General features: G+C 32.2%; 1 protein-coding gene across 4 annotated transcripts in view; it reads right to left on the reverse strand.

Moving 5' to 3' along the window:
* Positions 1-16,492, reverse strand: part of LOC126814528 (fibroblast growth factor receptor-like 1) — a 70,392-nt gene that overhangs the window by 9,561 nt on the left and 44,339 nt on the right. For 3 of the 4 annotated variants that reach the window (XM_050539722.2, XM_050539724.2, XM_050539723.2), the window contains 2 exons: positions 13,760-13,837; positions 3,931-4,206 (listed from right to left, as the gene is read on the reverse strand). In XM_050539722.2, coding sequence (XP_050395679.1) covers positions 3,931-4,206; positions 13,760-13,826 — 343 coding nt within the window. In that variant the 5' untranslated portion in view covers positions 13,827-13,837. Of the gene's footprint in view, positions 1-3,930; positions 4,207-13,759; positions 13,838-15,844; positions 16,084-16,492 lie in introns of those variants that run through there. The other variant, XM_050539721.2, reaches the window with a different exon arrangement.

The raw sequence follows: 16,492 nt of genomic DNA on the forward strand, positions 1-16,492 counted from the left end.
GTCTAAGACTTTGGATGATATTGATAAGAGACTAGCTACTTTAAAACCAAAAGGAGGGTATAACATTTGCCCATACTACAAGTGAAACCAACATCCAATTTGAAGCCTTAAGTTCCATAATAAGTAATGAATAGCACAAATCATGATCCCGCCTAAGCCGGCAGTTTTAAGCAGATCCATGACCAAGTTTAGTTAGTTTAGGGAAAATAATGCCCCTAGGACAGGTAACAAACTAGAGGCTTTAAACTGGCTTATTTCCTCCACCTCTGCGTTCATCAACAAAGATAAGATAACTTAATGATTGTCAGACCAACTCAACTTAAGGGTTTGAACAGCATATCAGTCTGTCAATGTTTTTCTGTGGTTTCTATTGAAAATTCTAATTTAAACCCAGCAACCCATCCCAAGTTCACAAATGTTTATTTTAAAATACATGTTAAGGAAAATACTGGTTTTCATTATTCCCAGTTGAAAAATATACAAAATTGAGTCGTGATCATAGAGTGAATTGTTTGAATGTAAATTGTAAATCCCTGGAGGGACCAACAGTCTCCGATTACCCCTCTTGACTAAAGTCTAAATGTTTATAGTTGGCTGTTAGACAGCTGTATAAACTACTTGGCCTTCTATTACAACAAAACTTGTGTAACATCTGATGAAGGTAATTTGTCAATGATTAACACAGAAGACCAGAGGTCAGGCTTAGTCACTCATTATATCATTATTTTAAGTGCTCTTATTTAGCTCCTCAAATACCCCCTCTCATTCCATACTCAGCAACTTATTATTTCTAGATTCTACCAGTCTTATCCACAACATGTACCAAAACATGGATTTTTTTTGTGCGAGTTGCATCTGCAAGAAGTTGGTGATCAATCAAATTCAATATGGTGGCAGAGAGTTGGATGATATGTAGGGTATGGATGTACAAATCAAACCTGTGTTACATTTGAGATTCAATACTACTGGTCTGTTATTGTTGGTTCCCTGATGGCCGAATCAGTGGTCCTATCTATTTGGACCATTGATTAGAAGCGTAGAAAGGAATTTCATCAAGTTTTCACACTACTCATCTCATTGCTATTGTTCCCTATAGATGTGAACTGGTCACTTCTACCATAGATATATCAATAAGCCATATGTTGTTTTTCCCACTGGTATTGCTTGTACATCTAATAATATATACATCCAACTTTATTTATAGTCCACACCTTTCTTATCATGGTCTGATCAATTTCATCTCAAACTAATTCATCATCACAATCATGTTTTCATTAACTTCCAAGCATAAAGAACTGATGCTCTAACACGATTCGTTGTTAACATTTATGTATTCTAAAGTATCTAAATATTGTTATTTTAATTTCTATTAATGTAAATGTTAGTAAAATTGGTCTGAAATATACATCATCTTTCATTCTACCATTACTCAATGTAACAATTATTGATTTAATGAGATTGACAGCTATCTATCAGAGAAAATGACACCTGTCCCAATACAGCCAAGGGACATGCTCGGTAAATAAATCTCTTCTATTTTGACACATTATGGCTATCATCTTATATAACCTGATCAAAACGAACATTTTCCAATCTAATTTACTCAACACCATGGCAGTGCAGTTTCCCTGGGAATGGCTGACTACCTTGCCTAAATCACCACTCAAATTACATGTTATGTAGTGACAAGCGTCCTGTGTGAGGCAGGGTATGCTAATGCTTTTTAATCATTAGATGTCACTTATAACTTACTTTGGAAGCTCACAAAATAATTTCTTGTGCTTTTGCATTTCATGCCAAACAAATTATTTCAGATAGAAAATGGCTACTTTTATTTCAATGTTTAGTGCAATCCTTACTGCCTGTGCAATGCCTGCTTTGCCTCTGGTTACCCCCATAACTTTTATAAATAATTATTCAATGTACATGTCTTTATTTATTCACCTGATGAATACACATAATTAACTTGACAATTTAAATTCAGATGGGAAACAGGAGAGCTGTAGATGTACTTGTTAATTCCAGTCATGTGGTGCAGATGGATCTTTTAGCCTAGGTGGAGCTGTACAATATGAAATCTAGACCTAGTTGAACGAAAATAAACAGCCTTGGATCATTTTCACACTCCAATAAAAGCTCCATTACCCTCAACTGTTTGATATATATGATGTAATTATCAGAAAGCTAGTATTTGACAATGACATGTTATTCTAAGTATTCACAACCCTGCCTCTGGCTTCAAAGATAAATAATGTTAGTTTCGATTGAAATATGATTATTCTTAAACAAACACTCCATTTCTCATTTGCTCTAGATAAGCAGATAGGAAATTAACTTTATAATATTTCAAATGTTATTTTTGGCTTCTGGCAATGCTTTTTTTCATGTAACTTACAACACACATACATGTATCTCTCTGTAATAGAGAAATAAGCTTACACATAACCCTTGAAAGAAATGGCATTGTTAGGGAAATTGTCTTCATAATTTTTTGATTCATTAAACAAACAGGAAGTTTCTAAAATTAGCAATTTCCGTTTGCACTTCCATGTTAGAGTTTTTTGTGCCTCTCAGGAAACAGTTAAACAAGCATACATGTATGTAACAAATTGTTCAAAATTCATTCATATTGTTATTTGTTAAAATTTATTCATATTATTTGTTTATTAAGTTTTTTATTTGTTTTATGGACGCAGAAGTGTTTTTAATCTTTTTGGGGAAGGATACAGGAATTTCCATTTAATCTTCATATAAATTGTTTGATATTAGTTTGTATTTGTGTGAATCAATAAACTTCTATTGTTTCTGTATGTTAATAAAAATGGTATTATAATTATGATATGGCAGAAGGCTTAGAAACCATACAATAATCAAGATATTAACTTGATCAGTACAGTGTGTTGGCTATGATGTATGAATGTTTGTTATATGAGTGTATAAATATAATAAATATATTTCAAACATCATATTATTATAAAGATTAATATAAAGCGATATTAAAATTTACTCTTGATCATGTTATTGTAAATAACAGATATAATAAAAATTCTCTATACCAGCTGTTGCTAATTTTCCAGTAAAAATTCTGATACCAACAAAATTAAAATAAAATCCTGTCGCTAAATATATTTTATTCTGGAGGCAAAGAGACATTTCTCTTTATTTAAGGAAAAATAATTTTAATTTAAATGCAAATCATCATTCTCCAAGTACCATCTTCAGGTGCCCTATAATTTAATATTATACCAGTTCTATTTCAACTTTGTCTGACCTTCCATGTTTTACTATCACACATCCTTTTACTTCTGCTTTCAAATCTCATTATAGGCCTACTATTAGTATCCATTTATTCGCATACAAAAGGTAACACGATCCGTGGCCATATTAGTCATTGAGTGATTAATCGTCCAGTGAGAAATAAACCATGGATGCATTTCTTCTGTGTCTGCCCATCTTCGTTAATATTCAGTGCCAAAGTCAGATTGAGAATCGACTATTCATATCAACTGGTTAATTTGATTATCAAGGAATAAATAAGCATGGGCTTTTCTTGAACTGCAGACGTTGGACCAATCACAAGGGAGAAGGGTATAACGGTTAACAGTGTGACGATGAGAGAGATTTTGTGTTTTATCATAATAACAGTATTTGTATGAATAAATAGTAGTTATGTTCAGAAATGTAATTACCAAGGATGAAACAATTTCTGTAAATTTACATTTTGTCTTGTAGAAATTTTTGCTGTTTGAATTATAATGTGGGACAAATCGATATCAGGGCTTTCCTTTTAGACTATTTCAGAGGGATATTTAAATTTCAAAAACATTCATGCCTATTCATTTCATCATGGATGACAGAATCTTAGGCATTAAATAGACATCAAGCTGTAAGTGTGATGTATGTATTTAATTCAATTTTTCATGTACTTACCCACAACAATTAATGTGTAATTAATTTTAATATTTCCAAATCCATTAATCGCTTTACAGACATAGGTACCAGCATCGTCCATTTCAATTTCTCTTATTCGTAACTGACCATCTTGAGAGACTTTGAAGCGTGTCCAACCATTGGGGATATTGTGATTATTTTTGTTCCACTGCATCAATGGTGGAGGGTCAGCTTCTACAGGACACAGTAACTTTGTATTGCGTCCTACTTTTGCAATATGGCGATGGTGAACTTTACCAATTACCCGAGGTGGTCCTGAAAAAATAAATAAAAACTTATCAATGCTAAAGACATCTATCATTGCAAGAGAAACATCTCTAATTAAACCTCTGAAGTATTTCGTCAAAAAATGCTCAACAGAAAGAAAATAATTCATGGTAACTACTTGTAATAAATGAGTGTTGTTGTAATTAGAAATATGATGACGGATGTTAAGTAAATACAGATGGTATTTATTGTGTTTTAATGAGGCTTGTTACCTTGTTATTTAAGGATAACAAAAAAACATCTTATCCTAATAGGTTATTAAAGATTTCAATAAAATCACTTTTCTGTTTACAGTTTTTAAAATGACTTCTAAAACATAATAAAACACATGCTGATATGTTTCACGAGGCCGGCAACCTGCTGGGTTTATTAGCTTGTAAGCATCTAGACATACTTGTGTGAAGGGAATCTGGGCTGGTTTTGAAATGCTTGTTTATGAGAAGTTGGTATTTAAGAGAAGATATTTATGTGAAGTATATAAGAGAGTTTTATCTACATGATATTTGACTGTACAATTGTTATATATCACTATGTCAAACATCAACAAATAAACCAGATAAAATAAGACAGGCCGCATGTAAACTGAAACTAGCCAAACCTTGAGAATTCTTTAGAAACAGATTGTCTTATTCGCCAGAGTGGACGATCCTTAACAAAACCAGAACTTGATGTCTATGCGAATTTACATTAAGTAATGGTGCTAATAAGTATTAGGAACCAACGTTTACACAGAAGTTTTCTGTGGAACAAAGAAATATGAGATGAGAGGGCACATCCCAAGGAGAACCAGTCATTTTTCTGAGAACATACAGCATTTCAGTACTTGTACCGGTACTATCTATATTAGTATTCTGTCTGTCATGGTAGGTGGTACTTTTAGTATTTGTTACTATAAACGTGTCTAGGGAACACTAGTAACTTAGTACTATCCCACCTTTACACAATTCTAACTCTCAAAATGCTAACCAGCTGAATCAACCTGACAAACCTTTGGGGAGAAGCAAGAGCAGATGCTATTGGCTAGAAAATGGTTGGTATGAAGAGACAAGCTTTGTTTACAAGTCTACTATATATTCGTCTCACATGTCCTTTCATTCAAAGCAGACTGATGTTAGATAGAAGAATATTTCTGGCTACCCATAGTTCTACATTGATAGCCTAGCCATCTGAACGATGTTCAATAGGTTTTGGAATGTGGCGAAAAAACATTTGAATATGGCTGAAATTGTTATGAAAAGTGAATGGGTAGAAGTAAATTAAATTTTGGTTTTACATTAGACCCCTTTGTTAGCTCCCCAAATGAGAAGTGCTAGAAAAAGTAAGCAACCCTGCCTTGTACAGGACACTTGCTACTAGTTATATGGTTTGGACATGGGTATGTGTTTAATTCCAAAAACATTGATATGATACCATATGGAGCAATGTGCACATATATTTTAACTGCATTGTTTCAATAATATACAAGATAAATCTATGACCTCATTTAACTGGCTACATTTGTTATGATTTCACTTTTACTATTATGAAATGTGCGCTTATCTATAAATTCTTATTTTTCATCACCTACTAAATAAAGATGCTCCACATTCTTTTAATCAAATACCACACATTTTTTATTACACTGCTATTATCACCACTAAACTGATAAAATTTTGATAAAAGCTTAATATTTGAGTTAATATGAGGGATGATGTCTGCCCTATAATGGCAGTCTAACTGTCTAACTGATATAGACTGTCACGCTGTGAGAAAGGTTACTCCTAATTACATAGCTCATTATTAAATCAACACTTTCACAACTAACCTTTTGAGGTCGCAAATACAATAATTTCCTGGTTAATTGGTACATGTATATTTACATACTGTTGGTTAATTGTTACATATTACATAATTTACGTGACATATTCCATTAATTATACATGTCACAGACACATGACATGAGATAAACAAGATGCCAAGGATACAGTTTCTTTGCAGGAATTATAAGAAATTCTGAATTTATAATTGGATGTTGGTTTCAACTGGTGTTGATTTCTTGTTTAACTTGCTTAATTTGAAGATTATTATATATTTTTTCTGCAATGCCGCCAGACTAGACTGGACTGGCAGGATATGCGATAACAGCTGAGACCAAGTGAAATAAAACCCATCAATCTGTAGTCTACTAATAATATATCATAGTCAGTGAAATGATGCTCACTTTAAAACACATGTTCATTTAACCGACAGATGGACATGATTGTAGCTCTTAAGTACATCAGCTGAAAGTGCCATAAACTTACTAACGTAGCTTTTATTTCAACAGCTAGTGTTTGCTAAATCAAGTCAACAAATCGTTCCTATTTATTAGCTATATGATCTCAAACGCATTAGTACTAATTATATTTAAGGATCCACTTAACATTTTACATGTACAAGGCTTATGTAACTATCAGTGGATGGAATCATTTGAAACTTGCTTAAAAGCTTTTAAAGTAACTTATATAAGTCATTGCATGTCCACAGTTATGTCTGGAGACTTTACAAGAGAATAGTAGATTGTACATGTATCATAATACTGTCTGTGATCACATCAATCCTACCCCAGCCTTATATTTCCTGGCATATTTCATCTTGTGAAGTTTTAACACTTCTTAACAGCTGTCGGCACAAATCGTGAAACCTGACAACCTTTTAGTGAAAATCAAGGAAAGAAATACACAAGACAGGAAAACATTTGATGAAATATTCTGTCTAAGAGAGAATTCTGTTCTTTTTTATTCTGTCACATTTGGACAGTTGTAGCTTTAATTTGAGGCAGAGTTTCATGTCAGTGGGAGGCCCCACAACTAAAACAGCTATTTGCATTATTTTTTAGCTTTCAATTATCCGCATAACTAGCAGAGAAGATGACTTTTTAATGAATTACAGAAAAAAATATTAAGTGTAAAGTTATAATTATAAAAGCGCTTTTAACTTGATTATAACGATGATCAGTTTAAGAGAGAGAGAAATGGGGTTTAATGTCCACTCGACACAAACTAGGTCATTTCGGGACTAACATGGTTCAATTTTATTTCAATAATTCGCTTCAACGTGGGGTCTGAGAGGAAACCAGAGGACCCAGAGAAAACCCACGAGGTTGGACAACTAAAATATGATTATGGTGTTTGCTTTTAAAGACAAACTGATATTATGTCTAAATCTATTTTATACCATTCCAGATCTTTGGTACCATATAATTACATACCAATATATACATGTACACTGTATGTATTACAGTCAAATAATTTATTACCATCCCAGATCTTTGGTCCCATATAATTACATGCCAGTATATATACATGTACATATTACAGTCAAATAATGTGACTAACCTACTTGAAACCTGAACATTTGTGTCCACTTGTTTCCATGGTAACTTGATTTGATTGATGACCAATCCGAGGAAAGATGACACTGGCTATTTTAATGGTCAAGTATTCACAAGTAAATAAGTTCATTTACCAAACTAGAGACCTATAATTGGTCAGTATGACTAATTTGTCTGGTATGATGACAATTGGTCATTAAGGGGTCCCATCATTAAAATTAACTCCAACAGCTCCGAACAATGATGTATTTGAATTATGGTATTTAACACATTTTGAAAGCTAACCAAATGATGTTGTGAAGAAAACAAGGGAGAATAGTAATGGGGTCTGGAAATAAAATGATGATCTATTTGTCAATTCAGAATTAAATTTCTCTGGTATGCAATTTGGTTACAATAAATGGTTTAATACAATGGTTTCCAAACGTTTAAATTATTGCTGCATGTACAGTGTACATGTATTACATGGTTTTGTGAAGGTGTATGATTCAATCAGATTCTTTACAATTTTGATAATATAATAATATATCCACTCAGTGTTCTCCATTTTGATATATTCTCATGACAACCATGTCTGAATGAACATGTTTAAAATATAAAGAATGCTGGTGACATTTCTCATTGTGGGTGTTGTTGAAAATGTACAAACAGTTGTCTTTTGCTTGAAACTCGGACTGACATTTATAAAATTGCTGCATTTCATGTCTCAATTTCGAGTAATTTCTCGATCTATTTTATCGAATTTGTGAGTAGCATCAGATATTTGTGATGTAGCCATGAGCCAGGTAGATCAAAGTGAGAGAGAATTGGCAACATAGTGGAGATTCCCTGTGTCAAACGAAGGGGTTCCTCCGCCTCTTTTCTAAACATCATTGTTAGTTTGGTCGACCACATACATTTAAGTTAAACACACAGCAACACATACCAGATATTGTCAACCTTTTACCATTGACACATATATACCTTTATATACACATCACCAACCCTGTATTCAAATTTTATTTGCTTTTACCAGTGAAAACAGTGATAATATTAAAACTAACGTTCAAATGCATATTACAAACATTGTAAAATATTATTTAGTTATTAAATTATAACAAATAACAGTAAAACGGAGATGGAAATTTTAAATCAATATCTGGGTTCAGTTTGTCACATCATCTATTGTTTCTATTGTGAAATGTATTACTGGTGATCAAGATGAACAATGACTAAATATCATGTTCTCATCAGAAAAGTTATCCCTTGCTCATGATCATTGGCAGTAATAGTGACACCAGTTTGGAATTTAAGTCTTAAGTGACTGATCTGTTTGAAATGGATTTAAAACATGTTTTTCTCTTAACCTCCATTTAAATTTGTTCTTTCTGCCATGGATGCCATCTGCTTTCCTTCCAAGTGACACCAAATTTCTTGTAAATTTCATTAATCCTTCCTCATTGATATGACAAAGGCTTGATACATGATGTTTGTCAACATCTAAATGGACAGATTTCCAGATAATGGGTTAAAAAGAAACTGATGATCACAGTGTAATTATCTTCTTCATTACTGTCAAGGATAATTCTTAAAACATCAAATGTTCATTTTTACTCTGACCAGCACTAAACAGACAAGAAAATCACTCTGTGATCAAGTTACGTGTAAATCAAATGTAGATAAAAATCACCAGTTTATAATGTTACTGACATCAAAGAAAAGCTTTATTTTGGTAACTGGTACATTTACTTGTAGGTGGTCCCTCCAAACCCCTTTAATTCCATATTTTAGCCTACACATTAGAACAAGTGTTGTTATGACAACCAGACTTTGTCCTGGATTAAGCAACTGAAGTAATGTGGGGTTCACCCTACTACAATGCAATACCTAGCAATTTATAACTTTGGTGTGCATGACTAGAGGTAGTTAAGACTTATGTGTGTGTTCGATCTAAGATCAGACAGTAAGTTTTTATCTTACAGTAGTATCAAGATTGTGATGGTTTTGTACCTGATCAAAATATACATATCTTAGTATACACGTATGTACTATCTAGAAGTTGTCACCATTAATAATTGAGTCAGAGATCTCTACGGACCAGCCAATAACAATATCACAGTTAGAAACAGTCTTCCCTATTGCTAACATCCAATAAACTGACTTGCTCTATTAGTTTTTATTGCAGACGGTTAACAGTATGACCTTACAGAGCTGCCACTTTACTATAAATGCACGATTAACACATTCTGCCTTTTTGTCTGTAGCTGAAGTAATACCATGCTTTCAGGAAATGTTTGAGTTTTGTTTCAGACTGGGTACAAATACATGTATTTTTATGTTTAGTTGATGCATGATGAATTCTTTCATATTTACAAATTCTGAAATTGACAATTGTCTGAGTGCACTACATTGTAGTTACAAAAGTGTGAATTTGCTTTTAGTTTTAACTTTATTCAACAAAAGCTTTCCTTTTCTCATTCATCATTTCCAGCTAAAAGATTGTGAAAACCTCCCTTAATTTAACACCACCGCTAATCTGGCTTATCACAATTATAAATCACTAGGCTATCTCTAAATCTGGTGATAATCTCATCTCTTGAACTCTGTGGCGTTATATCAGCTTTAAAAATCACAACCAATGACTAAAAACTGTAAAGCTAGTACAAGTATATGATAGCTGTGTATTATTGTAGCCTTGTATTGAATTGAGACAGTTAACGACTCAGTGATTTCAATGAAAAGAGGGTGAAACACATATTAAACACGATGAACATTAAACTTGTCAACCATACCAAAATCATGTAGCCTAGACAGCCAAGAAAAATACATCTCCAAGCAGAACTCATAAAATAATGATTATACAGTAATATTTCCAGTTACTATTTAATCTTGTCTCATGAAGCGATAAAGATTGACATCAATTACTAATCTAACTCTTCATCTACCACTCAATGAATTAAACATAATATTAGGATATTTCATTTGATTTATTGAAAAGATACTCATCTGGTTGCTTCTGTAGGTTTTAAAATGTGTTTTTCATTCAAAAACGATATTGGAATATTAGTTTCTGATAAAGAGTATTTTTGTCTTTTTCAAACTTTTGCACCTAACCACCTATGAAATTGTATACTCCTTTATTTATGTTTCGATTTTGCCTGAAGTATTAAACTCTAGCTTTTAGTAGAGTAGAGAATAATCTGAGAATAACAATAATATTGTTTGTTTTCTAAATTGAGAAAGGAGAAAGGAAGAGGATTTATTTAATTATTTTTATCTGAATATTAGTGTTGTTTACACCTATTGAAATATCTTTTTAAAGAATACCATGGAAAGATTTGTGGGGTTGACAGGCGGGGGAGTTGTAGATGGCTCGATTCCTTTGGATCGACCTATTTAAAATTTGAACAACTATTTTGGGAAATATTTGTCCTATTTTAGCTCCTGTCTAACAAAGGGTTGTCTTGCTGTAAAAAAACTAAACAATAGTGTTTACAAATTGCTGGCAACATTTTTGTCTTGTTTACTAACACAATAGACCAACAGATCGTACCATGATACTCAACAGGTTTCAGGACCTTTCATATTGTTTTTCATTCAATAACATCCTCCGATCTCCAACATAAACCAATATGCCTACCTCTCCTCATATTTATCTGACCAAAATCTAAACTTATCCAATTGCGTTTGTTCCGTTTACATGTCTGCTGATACACAATTTTGTTAAATATTGTTAATTTGACAGAACAACTTGAATACACACCACAACCCTATACCATTTCAATATAACTGTAAAAACACAAACATCTACACTAATAAACAAACTATCACTAAACATATTCAAACAACGAAACCAAATTACATCCTGATCAAGTTTGACAGCCTAGTTTTTATTTTATTAGAAAATATACATGTAGAATTTTTGTTGAAGGTGTCTACACACGAGGTAGCAGTGACGCCAGGTATAATTTAGCCGATATTTAAAAATCCACCTAATAATATTCTACAATCATCTTTTATGTATATTGGACTGTACAAACTAATTACCATCTTGTGTTAATACTAATTAGCTAATTTAATTAAACAAATATACATTAAGCCACATGCTCATGATCATTTGGCAGCTGTAAATGGACTTATTTATGGAGTAAAAAAATGACATTTTGATCAAGATGGGGACTAAATATACCTTGTAAAAACATTGGATATAAATGTCAGGTGTTGGCACTCTATTTCAATCTGGCAAAACTAATATATTTATACAATATTCAGATATTAGTAAATTATTTATAGCTTTATAAGCTATGTAATCCTGCTCTCCTTCACAGGAGCCGCATAATAAAACATTCTTTAAATCTCTCCCTCAATGAATTGGGTGAAAGTTGAACGGAGGCCTTTGAATACAGGGGTTGAGAAGGCTTTAGAAAAGTGTTAGCCAGAAACATGACAACTCTCTTGTAAACCACCTTCATGTACAATCAACAATATGAAAAAATGGAGGGTAGAAAAGCCTTCAATTCTTCTTGTATTGAAAAGTAATAGAGTGTCAATATACCGCACCGAGAAAGCTTTAACAATGAACGATAACCAAGTCACAATTGCTTCTATTCCTTTTATGAAGCCGAGACCCTTGTCAGTATTCTCAAAGTCGTATTTAAGCCGTCCCCTTTCAAAGTAAACAGTACATGTGTTGTATAGAAATTGCCTTAATATCAACTGCAATAAGAGACATTGACATGCATACACTGACTTGTACCAAGATAGAGAATAGTTTTAATAAAGATAGGTCTTTTTTGTCATTTTTATTAGATATTAATCCACTCCTTACTCCAGTTAATAAACTACTCTTTCATTTTGACTGTCAATATTACAATGCTTAGCTACGGGAATATGTTCTACATAACCGATAACTAACTAAATGTTAGTTTAACTTTTCTGGTTGCCATATATGTATCACATAAATTTACTCTGTTTACTTAGCCATCCAAATTGTAACTTATACTAAATTATTGCAAAATTCAAACTGACTCTTAACGCTTTCTTGAGAGTGTTAAACCAATAATAGTCTTATAAGATTTATTATATGATTTATCTTTGATCACATTTAAACTCTGCCCAAATCACTTTAAAAAAAATTATTTTTAGCACAAATACTGACCAATTACAATTACTGTGTCTTAGATTGAATGAAAATAAGCCTAATCACCATTGATGTTATATAATTGTAAATAATTTAATTGCCATTTCTTTGTTTGAATCTATGTAACCTTACACCATAGTTTACTTTAAGATAAAGTCTGGACAACACATTTTTGTTAGTTTAAGATAAGGGGGAATACTAAACTGACCTAGTACATCTCATTAAAATATAATATTTTCTCAGTATCTAACTACTGGAACACTCAAATAATCTTGTGTTGTGTTGAGAGTTTTAGATATGTGGCAACTAACTGTTGGTTAGCTTGTATTTTGTTTTTTTTTCTCTTGGATGTTAGCTGACCTCGCATTCACAACGACAACCTGTAACCCATTATATATGGTATATTGTTAACACCCTCAAAACTGAAACCAATACATGTATCACCCCTTCTACATTTGATAGTCAGATGTCCTGCCGCGTATTGTTGAAGTTAGACAGGAGAATATTCTAAACCTAATAAACGAAAAATACACAATTACACATCAGCTTGTTAACATGCAAGGAACCAAGAGGACTCCATATTGTGACCAGGTTTTGTAATCGATAAGCCTACTTTACAATGGAATTTTTCTCTTGTTGGGGTAAAAAGACGGTATCTAATAACAGTTATTGCGTTATGGCTAGTATTGTAATATTTGACAGGATGAACTGTAGTATATTGAATGTATAACATGTGTAAAGTGTGTATGATGCTCTCTCATTGTGAGAAACGCAAACACAATTAAGTGACTAATCCATGATTTGAAAGTTAGGCCAAAATAACATTTAAACTGTGCTGTGTCCTATATTTAACCATCTCTGATTTCAATTCAATTTAATGGGAATAAGATCTACAAATAAATTGATTTCAAAACAATGTTTCCATCATTTTAATTGGTATAATGTATGTACATGTATGTAGTAATTCATGCCAAGAATTTAATGTATTAGTGTGTCTTTCTAATATGTGTATTTATATAGGTCGATATCTAGATATTGTTGGATATTATGTTTATATAATGTTTACTTACCACTTGCAGTACAGATCTGTAAAACTTGTACCAATACAAGTAATAACCACTGCCTCAAATAGGCCATTTCAATATTATCTGTAATTAGAAAAACATATATTATAGATATAACATTTTAAAAAATATTTCTGCATGTTAATTTATCACTATGTTTACATTTAAAGGGTGTAACAAATACCTCTACATTTCATCAATGGCTTTGTACGCTACAATGTATACCACAAAGTATGCAAATTTAGATAAACACTTAAATTAAGTTCCACAAAACCTTTCTTCCTAAAATATTATCCATCTGAAACTGAAATGGGCATGTATTATTCTTCAGGGATCTTCTTTTCATTTATATTCTAATTTCTTCCAATGTACATGTACATGCAATAAGTTTAAATATTTGTTTCCAATTTTCATACACATTTATATTCTTCAAAATAATAATTGTATATATAAACATGTAAGTGCTTGGCCAAAGGGAACGTAATTCATTAAAATTTGCTTGGATTTTGTTCACTTTTTTGGTTAATTTTGGCAATATATCAAAAACAACATGTCTACCAAAATTACGTTTCCTGAAAATGACACGAACTTGCAGACTGATAATGATATGGTTTCATTTTATCTTGATTCTAAGCTCTACATTTTATATCCATTATATTTAAAACTGTTATTGGAAGTTTCAACATAGAATATCAAATTCATAATACTGGTATATCTTCTTGGATCAGGTCGATTTCTCTTTTAAACCTTTTCAGCTTTACACTATATTTACGGATACTTGTTGCATAAAAAGTATTATCAAAACTATTTTTTCAACTCAGTTAAGGAGAGAATATTGTTATCGAATAATTACTCTGATCTGCATTCTAGAAAAGAATATTGGCCTTTCTACTTAATTGTGTGTTTCCTTCATAAAATATTAGTAAGTTTATGTCCAATATTCAGTACAGACACTACAAATTGTGGAAATTTTCAATAACATCTTTGATATACATTACATTTATTAAAAATCCAAACTCAAATCAACAGTCCTTTCTGGACATACATGTATACAAGATTATAAATAGGATTTGGTGTGAGCACAGAAAAGAAATGTTGGTACAATTTACACATAAAAACAATTGGATTTTATTTACTCAGTTGCCAGTTCATTATTATAGTTAGAAAATGTTTTGTCTGAATTATGAATGTGAAATAATAATCATATACATGTATTTCATAAAAGTTTCAAGAAATTTAAACTATGTGGAAGCTTTGTTAACACTTCCTTGAACAACACGCCTATATTTCATGGGAAATTATGATATATACCAATTATAAATTGTTAATCTTAAGAAAAACGACCGTTATGAAGTATGTAATTGACACACTGTCACAATGTTGCAAATTTGAGCAATTGCAAATTCGACAGGAAATGCATGTAAAGTTCCGTTAAATTGGTTACGTAGTGTATTTGATATACATAAGAACTGGAAAAGGTTCTCAAAAACAACGCGAAATACATCAAAGAAAAGTAGAGGTTATAATAATCTTATCTATGTTTGTGTGTCTGTATTTATTTCAAGTCTGAAGATAGAAGGGTCGTGGTTTATCACATCTAGACACAAAACGCTCCATGTAACTAACTTGACTCAAGTTCAACTCAAACACGTGCACAACTGGATAAGCTCAGAAACACGGTTTTAATTTCTCGCTTACATATTTTGAACATAAAATCCAAATGTTTGATAGACAATATATAAATAGCCCCCAATCTGTTTTAAAACTTCGCTTCTACCTTTAACAGAAAATTCTTATTTCTTATGTGTACGGGTTCATTATATCCATCCTTATATTTGCTTGACAACAGTATATCAATCGGTAACTGAGCGAATGAAAAGTTAATTTATTATTTACGCGGTAAAGACAAATTCTTCGTCTGTTTTGAAAGTCAATTCAACATCGCATAAAATATCAACTAAATTCAAAGTAAACCACAATTTGACATAGTAATGGCTTGTTATTTTAATATCTATTAAAGCGATAAAAGTGTCACATTTATTATATTTTTATAACTATACGTTGTATATAATGTAGCTCAGTCCTCCTTACCTGACAGATAGTAATAGCGTTCAGCATGTAGTTTCGATAGTATGGCATAGCTGTACACAGTCCTAAATATCACTGAATTTTCGCATTATAACACCTAAAATCCTACATTACACCATTAATATATAATGGAGTGGTGTTCGTTTAAATTTACAGTTATATAGTCCAAAGAGACAGCCATGGCCAAGCTACTCGTTATATCGTTGCAACAACATCCGTCCTCTATAGAAAACTACTCTTAAAACTGTAACAACATTCTCTGCCCAGTCAAGGAAACCACGTGACTAAAACTAACAGAACCAACCAACCGTTGATGTCCTAAGCGCGTGAAGCGTGGTGTTTCAACTCCCCGTCACAGTTCTTGCCAGCTACGAAAGAAACCATTATCATGATATTTCGCTTGAGGGGGTCGTGTCATGGACTTCTTTTGTAGTTAAAAGATTTCCATATAAATTAAAAGAACCATTTCCAAACCGATAGTGATATTCAGAGCAAAATGAGTTAAAAGTTCGCGCCGAAATTTCTGTGGCTTTGTGTTGCAGCTAAAGTTTATTCCCCAAACGATGTACACTTGGGGCGCAAATAAGAAGTCATAAATAATTACAAGGAGACGTTTTTGTAAGTGACAGCACACAGAGGGTAATATATCTT

Source organism: Patella vulgata, chromosome 3, assembly GCF_932274485.2.
Source record: "Patella vulgata chromosome 3, xgPatVulg1.2, whole genome shotgun sequence".
In the NCBI taxonomy this organism is placed as follows: Eukaryota; Metazoa; Mollusca; class Gastropoda; family Patellidae; genus Patella; species Patella vulgata.